At 43.4% G+C, this 10095-nt stretch overlaps 1 protein-coding gene across 1 annotated transcript; it reads left to right on the top strand.

Moving 5' to 3' along the window:
• Nucleotides 1–8858: 8858 nt before the first annotated feature.
• LACBIDRAFT_299433 (uncharacterized protein) lies at nt 8859–9751 on the top strand (the record flags this gene model as incomplete). The annotated part of the gene is made up of 2 exons (XM_001882403.1): nt 8859–9261; nt 9318–9751. The coding sequence occupies 2 exons, from the start codon at nt 8859–8861 to the stop codon at nt 9749–9751; spliced, it is 837 nt and encodes a 278-aa protein (XP_001882438.1).
• Nucleotides 9752–10095: the final 344 nt, after the last annotated feature.

The following is a 10095-nucleotide window of genomic DNA, read 5'->3' as shown; positions in this document are numbered from 1 at the left end:
ACTGTTTATCGCTGGGAGGGTAGAGTCGAATGGGTGTTGTTGATAAGCGTCGTGTAGGCTGCTTGATTGACTCCCTGCGCCATTGTTGGCGGTGGTGGTGGAGGATGAGGAAAAGTGTGTTGGGAATGCTGAAGAGGCGGTGGAGGATGCACTGGACGCTGATACGTCGAATATGCTACGTGTGCGGTATGCCGACGTAGGGTTTTCATTCACCGTTGCGTTTTCACACTGCTGCTGGTGCTGGTGCTGGTGAGTGTGATGCCAGGTGGTCATTAGGCATCGATCGATCACCGGGTCCACCCAAGCGCTTAACCGTGAGCAACTCGTCGTTAAACTCCACATTCGCAGCAGCAACCACATTCACGGACGAAGGGAGCTTGCAAAGTACCAACATGCTAGAAAGTCGAGCCAGTCCACAGAATCAGGTAAGCGGCCGAAGAACGAAGGAAAGGAGAATCTTGAGCCAAGGCACGTGCTTGTGTATCCATAATACATATATACAAATAGACCAACTCGTGGCATGATTGGGGGTCTTTTGGCGTCTGGGCGCTCCTCTTCCTTCCTTTCCCTCTCTCATCCAAAACCTTTCCATCGTCGATATCTCAACATGAGTGGAGCGAACGTTCTTGCGGGCGCTCACCACTTTGTTGCTAACAACAGCACATTCAATAATGCTAACACTGTGAGTAGAATGGTTATCGTGTTAATGTACCAGTGAACGAAGCTGAGAGTACGGATCTCTGGCAGATGCACATCCACAACATCAACAACGGCAATAGGACCACGTCGGACGGGGTCATCCCCCTCACACCAAACCCAAGCAATCAGTTCACAGGACGGACAGAAGTCATTGCCAAACTCAAGAGGCATTTTTTTACCAACGCAAATGATGGAGCTAAGAAGAGAAAGTTCTTCCTGTTGCATGGAATGGGGGGTATTGGAAAGACTCAGATTTGTTTAAAGTTTGTTGAGGACATGTCTGACCAGTGAGTATCTATTGAATACCACTTCAATGTTTTTTAATTCAAATTCAATTACCTTCAGCTTTTCTCATGTTTTTTGGGTTGATGCATCCTCAGTCAGCACCATCACACAGGCACTGAAGGGTATCTGTAACCTTCCTGAGGCTCAGCTTTCTGCTCTGGATGGGTCACCTGAATCTGCTCTTCACTGGATTGGCTTGCTGAAAGAGAACTATGCAATGGTGTTTGACAATGCTGATAATCTATCACCTGCTGAGCTGGAAGCTTATCTTCCACCTGGAAGGGGTGGAAATATTCTGATAACTAGTCGTAACTCTGCCATGAGGAGGCTAACTTTGCCTGAGAACTCTCTTGAAGTAACTGAGATGGAAGAGAATGATGCTCTTGAATTACTTCTAAAAGCTAGTTGCTTGAATTCATCTTCAATTGAGTTTCAATCTGAAGCTTCTAAGATTGTGAAAGAGCTCTTCTCTGTTCCTCTTGCAATTGATCAGGCTGGTGCTTACATTGCTTCTGGAGCAACCACTATCAGAGACTATCTTGCAACATATTCAGAGCACAGAAAAACATTATTATTCAACTCAGATTTTGCTGGGGCATCTAAGTATAGTAGAACTGTCTATGAGACTTGGGAGCTATCATACAAAGAAATTCAGAGAAGGGCTAAATCTGATGATTCTCGTAAGGCCAAAGCAGCCAATAGTGCAATGCTCCTTCTGGAATTATTCCCCTTCTTCCATCATGAGGGGATTACTGAAGACATCTTTTTTTATGCTGCTCTCCAAAAAAAAAAGAAAATTCTTGCCTCAAAGTTACCTCTTGCCAGCTCTCTGCTGGATCGGAGACTACTTCCTCTCAATAAATCAGGTACTTGGGATAACTTTATCTTTAAAGAGGGACTTCGAATATTACTGTCATTCTCCTTGATCAAAAAAGGCCCATCTGATGGTGTGTATGCAATGCATCCACTGGTCCATTCCTGGGGCAGAGACAGAATGCTTCCAAATGAGAAGAAACAATGTTGCTTAATGGCATATGTGACTTTGTCTTGTTCACTAAGATGGGGTAAAGACCAGCCATATAGATTTCAGAGGGTCTTGGTAACACATATAAGAGTGAATATGGAGCATGCCACATCAGAAAGTAACAAGAATGGTGTCACTTACTTAGATGATGCTTATGCCAAGTGTGGGAGATTGTTGATGGAACAAGGATATCCAAGAGAAGCAGAAAAGTTACAGATTGAAGTTTTGGATACAAGGAACCAGAATTCTTGGAGTGAAACACCCAGATACAATCACTGCCATGTCAAATCTAGCAACAACTTATCGAAACCTGGGAAAATACATAGAGGCAGAGAAGCTGCAGATCCAAGTTCTGGATGCAGCCACCAGAATTCTTGGAGTGGAACACCCAGATACAATCAGTGCCATGGCACATCTAGCAGCAACATATCGATAGACTGGAAAAATACACAGAGGCAGAGAAGCTGCAGATCCAAGTTCTGGATGCAAGGAGCAGAATTCTTGGAGTGGAACACCCATATACAATCAGTGACATGGCAAGTCTAGCATCAACATATTATAGACTGAGAAAATACACAGCAGCAGAGAAGCTGCAGATCCAAGTTCTAGATGCAAGGAGCAGAATTCTTGGAGTGGAACACCCATATACAATCAGTGACATGGCACATCTAGCATTAACATATTATAAACTGGGAAAATACACAGAGGCAGAGAAGCTGCAGATCCAAGTTCTGGATGCAAGGAACAAAATTCTTGGAGTGGAACACCCACGTACAATCAAGGCCATGGCACATCTTGCAGCCACATATCAACATCTAGGAAAATACACAGAGGCAAAGAAACTGGATATCCAAGCTCAGAAAATAAAGAATAAAGTTCCTGGAGCAGAATCTCCCCTTATGAATTCTAGGGAAAAAGGTATGAAATGAGCTTCCTTTTTTCTTTTTCACTGACACTCATATTTATATAATTAGTACATTCTCTAACCAATCTTGCCAAGAGGATTTCAAAATTCAAGTCTGGGATAATGCATTCATTTCATAGTAAGAAACATCTCAATGATGGCTTTGCAGGAACTAGTACTTAATTCTTCTTCCCCAATGCTTCTCACCTACATTCCATTTTCACTGACCTTCTGGCTTCTACTCATATCTTGATATTCTGTTTAGTATGTTGAATAAATTTCTCTTTGTCTGACTGTTTTAATTAATGATTGACTGTGTATGAGTTTATCAAAAGCATCTCATGATTCACCATCCCATACTTTATGTCTGTGCTTGCATTCAAGCCCCTCTTCAACTCTCCTGTTGAGCTGCCCATTATCCTCCAATGCATCCACTAAGCTCCCAATGTGCATCAAGGCCTCTTCAAGTTACCTTAGTTTTGTTAAACTGCAGATACAAGCCTATGTAACTTCTGTCTGCAACAGCAGTGCCAATAGCAGATACAGTTATGTTGAAGTGTGCAATCAAAGTACCTTCATGAGATGTAGGAAATCTGAATTTTAAATTTTGGCAAGAACTTCAGCCACCTCAGGCATGTTAAAAAAACTTGATCCAGTATGTATATATATATTTTCTTGAAAACCCCTTACTTTTCTTTACTTGCCATCAATGCAATTATGTCAGAAGCATCCTCCAATTTAGTGCCTTAAAGCCTGGGTGTTGTGGAATTCACTATCATCATGCTTGTGCCAATCTTGAGTTCAAGGCCAATAACTGTCATGAATCATTCCACACCCATGCCCTCAAGACATCCCCAAGACAGACCCCTCACTATGATACCTTGTTTCTCCATCCCTACTTTCTATTATCTCATTATCTTGTTATTCCTTGTTCCCATACCAGGGACCTATTAACTGAGAAGTCTTTAGCTTCAGTCTTCTTAGTTGAAATTTTGACTTCCTACCATGCTAAGCTTTTTCCATAACAGTGTCTTTGTCATGTGTGATGCCCCCACTGCTGCTCTTCCTGGAAGACTTACTGACAGAAGAATTAAATTCAGAATGAATGGTGTCTGAGGCAGAATTGACATGATCTATCTTTTCATAAGTAATTAAAAATATTGAGAAAAATGACTGCATACCCTCAGGTCCTCCAATAAGATGGCAGTTTGGGATTTTGAGGTTTGACATATTCTGAGAGAGTGCATCCCAATTCCAACCTGAGTAAATGTCCAAATGAGCTGATTGGGTGTGCACCATGTGAATCCACTGCACAGCTTGTCATCCCATGTTCTGAAAATCAGTGAACCACACTTGAATGTTCTCTCCCAGCATGTGCCCATAGAGTGGGTTCATACAATCAGGGTCTAACACCAATAAAACTGCCAGGTGCTGCATGGCAATGCAATTGAATTGAAATTGAGGAATGTAAGTGCATAGTGTGATGGGCAAAGAAGGGTTGATAGAGATGGAATGTGCTGCTGTGCATGTTATGACTTGCACTACACAGTGTAGTGCCCACCATAATGAGGTGCCAGTGGCAGGGTCGAGCATGTAAAAAAGCTGGCTCTTAGGAAGTGAAAGAGTGATGAAATTATTGGCAATGAGTGACCAAAATCCTTATGAACTGATATGGTTGCTTATTAAAGTCTTCTGTCAGGGAGCAAGCTAACATTCCATATGCCATCAGACAGAATTCTGTCTATCTTCTGAGGACATTCTGTCTCTTCCCCATGCATGAATAAGTGGATGCATGGTATAAACACCTTTGGATGAAACCAGTTTGACCAGGTTAAAAGACAGTGGTTTCTGCACGGGAGGAGGCCGTTGTGTGACTGCTGTTTCTTCATGTTGTGGCACCGAAAGGCAGGGTTGGGGTTGTAGAGCAGCCCCAGGTGAGCCTCCCACGTCGTGATCTGAGTGGAAAGAGAGGGGCGAGCACCATGAAAAGATGGAGACAAAGGAGGTTTCTGTGGTAGAGAGCAAGATGACGGCCACAACAAATGCCATGAGAAGATACTGATTCCTGTATCGGTAGCGGCGCGGCCTTGTCAACCAAGCCATTTTCTTGGCCAATCAAGGTTCTCTAGAGAAGAAGGCTTTCAAGGGGTCACCCACAAGTGTGATACATTTGAGACTGACTCTTTGGCTTCTCAGTGCCCTCTTTATTCCTCCTCCCTAGTTCTCTGAAAACGTTTAGCTCAAAAGCCAAGCTACCTGGCTTGGATGCCGTGTGTCTTGAACATTTGAACGCTTGAGCAGGCCTTGTGATGTGCTGTGGTGTGAAGGACCCGGCAATTGGTCACCCATTTATATTTGTGGTCAATGGCAACGATCTTACCAGAACGCCAAGTCCCGACCTTCTGAACAAAAGGGGATTATTCATGCCCTGAAGATCATTATGTTTTGTATTTGCTGCTGTTGTCTATTCATTATTGGGTGACTTTCCATAACACAAATTCTCTAGATTTGAATAAATCGACGAAATCTAGGGTCCTTTGCTGGGATGCTGAGTCTTGTAAGGGTTTGACTCTGATGGAGTCCCTGGTTGGAACCCAGTTACAAACCTTAATCTATTCAGAGGGTACAGACCCCTCGAACAGATTTCAAACACTGGAATCAACCCTGCCAAGGGGACACCTTTCCTTCCTGGGTATGATTCCTTCCCACATGGCTTAGTCAGCTCTACCTCATCCCCTACTACTCTCCTAGGGCTGGGGCATTCTGCTCCCTCTCGTTGCAGTTCAAAGCCACTACAGAGTCTATTAGAAGTGTCAATGTCTTATGGCTACAAAATCCCCTCCCGGAAACTGTTGCTCCCTTTACAAACACCCTTCTTGACACCTAACTCACTGATCCACAGCCATGTTCAGCTCAACTTGGGATTTTTTGGGCTTCACCCAGCATGTGGTCTAATTTTACAGCAGGGTGGATGAACAATCAGTATAATAAACCCATCCACGGGCCTACACGGCCTCAGAGCAGCTCAGATGGGAGGAAAGTGAGTTTGTACAAGGCAAGCAAATACATCAAATAGAATCTAATCAGTTGGCGTTACGGTTTATTCACTCCAATAAACTCTCCTGTGAAGTTCTCATTTCAAACTCCAATAAGGGTCAAATTTATTCATTTTTATAGATTTGAGTGACGGAAAGTCACCCATTCAATATTCACTGGTGCACCTCAACCATTTATACACATTCTCCTTAGCTTGGAGGTGCTCGACATTTTCAATGTATGATTAAGGCATTTTTGAAGAGTCGGAATGGTTGTATTTCTTTCTTTCTGTCGCCAGCATCAGTAATTGAGCAAATCAGTTTCCATGGGTTTCTCAACCCTGGCAACCTCCGAAAACCACTAAAAACCTCGAAACATTGAAAAATATCGAAACTTGGCAACCTATGTATCCTTTGGTGGAAACCCGCCGCCCAAATTGCGTAAGATATACATGATCACTAGTCCCTGACCAGAGAAACCCTTAGACTACTGTACTAATATGACCACGTCTTCACATCATGCATCACAAAGGGTTGTGAAGGAAGGGAAGTAGGCGTGATGTCATGCATCACACCAAGTTTTGAAGAGTTTTTTTTTTTGAATTAAAAATAGTCATTTTTTTCCGGACCTGCAGTGCTTTGTTTTAAACATCACATTTGGCATATTTAGAACCATGTTATACCCAGCTAAAAAATTGACAGGTTGCTGGGCCAAACCATCTGAGAAATATGTGGTGGGTGAAGAGCAAAAACTCTTCATCACGCATCACACAGGACAATGAAGTGACGAAGAGATGGTCAAAAGGTGTCACACCCCAAAGGGCCTGAACAGTTGGTCGTATTAGTACAGTATTCCTTTTCGGGTTTCCGGAAACCCCGGCAACTTCCAAAACTAGTAAAAACCTGGAATCTATTTTGCCATGTTACTGATGAGCTCAATGAATTACTTACTTGTAATTTACAGCTTGTAACTTGTAAGAACGTGAAAGACCGGGGCCGAGCCCTCCAATGTCAACTGCTTGATACATATTTTATGTTCACCTTATCTTCAATTACTCTGTCAGTGTACCAGTTCAATCACCTGGGTGAAAACTGGGTTTGACTCCCAATCAGAGATTTCAGTTAGTATTTCAAAGTGTGTTTTTAATTTTTCGGTGACGTGCATCCTGGCAGGCGCCATTTCCAATGCATGCCATACACTGCCAGTTCTCTATGAGTCTTTGTTCGTATATTGACTAGTACATGTGCCCACCGTGACGAATGGATGCTCGAGTCAAGACACGCAAAAGCTGGGTTCAATTCCCAGACAGAGAAGAGCCTTGTGAAGAGCTTTTTGATTTTCTGAGTGGGTACACTGGCATGCCTTTCAGGCAACTAGATGCTGGATTTGAGGAGCGGGAAATTGTTTGGGAAACTTTTGTTTTCCGTTAGTACATAAAACACATCTCTGCTGGATGTGACCCGCAGAAATGTTTTAGAGATAAATATGATTTTCTCCTTGTTTGATCAATGGTATGGTTTCCTTACTTACACCTATTATATAGAACGGACACTCCTGATAAAGTATTTGAGTCTTGAATCAGTTTTGTGGTGCATGAATATTTGACAACTCTCAAACAGAGCTTCAGGCAGATAGAATTTCTGACTTATGATAAATTTTGTTTTTCATTGGTACATGCCCCAGCCATTTTATTTCTATCAGAAGGTTTAAATAGTGTATCTCCAATGCTGGATGCCCAGTAAATCATTTTCTCTCATATGACCTGCTGAATATATTACCTGCCTAGGCCTATTAAAATCTTTGTTAGTACATTGGCCAGTGAGGCCATCAGAAGCAGTGACACGCGAAATCTGGGTTCAACTCCCAGACAAAGATGTGTTGTAATATGAGCCAGATTTATATGTTTTCTATTTTCCCCCTAAGTACTTGACTTGGTGAGAATTCGAAACTGTCTCTCTAGAGCTGAATGGGACACCCTATATACTTGAAAAAATGTTGATCCCCCTGGTGATTCGCTTACATACAGCTATTAATGAATTCGCCTACTAAGTAAAATTCTTGTTAGTACATCGGCTGGTACATGTAGACAATGGTGACGTGCGAAAGCTGGGTCCAACCCCAAGGCCAGACATGAAGATAGTTCTCAAATTTTTCTTGGATTGTAAGTATAACAAGTCTAGACTTGGTTCCCCAATACTTACCAATATCTGGGGGTCTTTGTTCTTTGAGAGGTATGTTTAGGCAATTTATGGAGTGGGTTGACAAGGGAAAGATTTTTCGTCATTTGGACATGAGCCAATGGGAAGCATCGGATCTATCTCATCCTTACTCAGTGTATATATACAAGTGAAGCCAAACAAATTTTCTTTTTGAACTTTGTGACCCAAAAACCCCAAAACCTCGTGCACTCAGGCTGTTGTGATTTCACGCCTAGTACAACACCAGACAGGTTTGTGATTGTGCCATTTGTTTTCTCTAAAAACTCCAAATTTTAAAAGCAGTGTAATTTGGCAAGGATCTTCAAGGATTTACTTAATTGGCCAGGGTCGCTCTAAGGTTGCTCCACGTTCCTGTAAACTTGTCCAACAGTGTCACTTATTTACAAATGTGGACCTCACTTTTGAGCTCTGAATTTGGTGCGTCTTTTATGTCACTCGTTGGATATAAAAGCGAAAATTTTGAACTTTTTCTGGCAGCGACGCTGGCCAAACCAAACGGAAAGGAAAGAGATTCCAAAAAGTTATTTATGTAACAGTTGGCTTCATTGCAGGTTAGGAATGCCAAGACACAGAAAGGTGACTATGACACTCCACAACTAACTATCTTCAGCCACAAAAGAAGCACACTTGGGAATCTGCCTGGAACCTGTACTTAACTCCATGACAGGTCCAACGCTCGTTGCTCCTGCCCATGTGGTTGTCCCCACGAATAAGAAGAATCCCCTTGGTCATCACCTTTCTCATCGTACTCCCTGTCTTTTTCGTTCTTTACCAGGAGTCACGCTCGCTCTTTCTGTTCTACAACATCCATCCCTACCCAAAATTCCGCGATGGAGCACGCAGTTCATGGGTGCCAGTGCCTGAACGTGCCGCAGAGGCAGACAAATGGAACCAGCCTGGCTGGTGCTGTCCGTATACCTCACCAGCCGATGGGGGACCCAATGAGAAGGACAAAGAGAATAATATCTGGAGAGCAAGATCGGTCGCTTCGTGGGAGTGGGTATTGGAGGATGGGAAACCAATGAGGGCGTGGGATGCTGAAGCGTTCATCGGGTGCGCACTCAAGAGTTGTGGGGGGGTGGTAGTTATTGGAGGTATATCTTAACTTTTGGTTGCTTTGTAAACAAAATTTTACACCTTTCATCTACAGATTCAGTGGCAGTCCAAATGTTGTACAGACTTGAAACACTTCTTGGCACACATCGCAGAGATTGGCCATGGACGATTGCTCAGGATACAAAGGTCGATGATAAAGGGATGTACCTTCTCTCCTTGACACTCACCCTGGAGCCTGCAAACCCATTTTTCAAAAAGCTTCTTGCAAAACCCTCGCTCGCATCGGTGCCTCGATCACGATTTTATCAACCTTTCCTCACCTCCTACCACTCAGACGTCCTCATGGATGAATCTGCACTCAACATTACAATGACCAAAGCCGGAATGATGGAGACTTTGAACCCTACACATCATATATCCAAGGGCGATCAGCGTCAAGGTCTGTGGAATGCCAGTAAGGAAGAAGGATGGCCCTGGGAGCGCGATACTATTGTGGTCCTCAATAGTGGCCCTCATTGGACAACTTGACCCCTTCATCCTGTGACAGACGAGCACGTTATCAAAGGTTATACCACAACGGTACGTTGTTAATCCATGCACCCACCTACATTGGACAACTTGACCCCTTCATCCTGTGACAGACGAGCACGTTATCAAAGGTTATACCACAACGGTACGTTGTTAATCCATGCACCCACCTACCACTAACAACATTACCACATTCAGATGGCTAGTGTACAGGAATTTTTTGCCAGTCTGCTGCCCATGCCTATAATGGCATTCGTCCGTGCTACAGTGGCCGCGCACCAAAACTGTAACGTCCACTCAAGCCCAGTACCTGCCAACTCGACTACAGCATCTGATCCTGCTCC

This window comes from Laccaria bicolor, genomic scaffold (assembly GCF_000143565.1).
Source record: "Laccaria bicolor S238N-H82 LACBIscaffold_16 genomic scaffold, whole genome shotgun sequence".
NCBI classification, from domain to species: domain Eukaryota; kingdom Fungi; phylum Basidiomycota; class Agaricomycetes; order Agaricales; family Hydnangiaceae; genus Laccaria; species Laccaria bicolor.
This window is presented reverse-complemented; position numbering and strand designations above follow the sequence as displayed.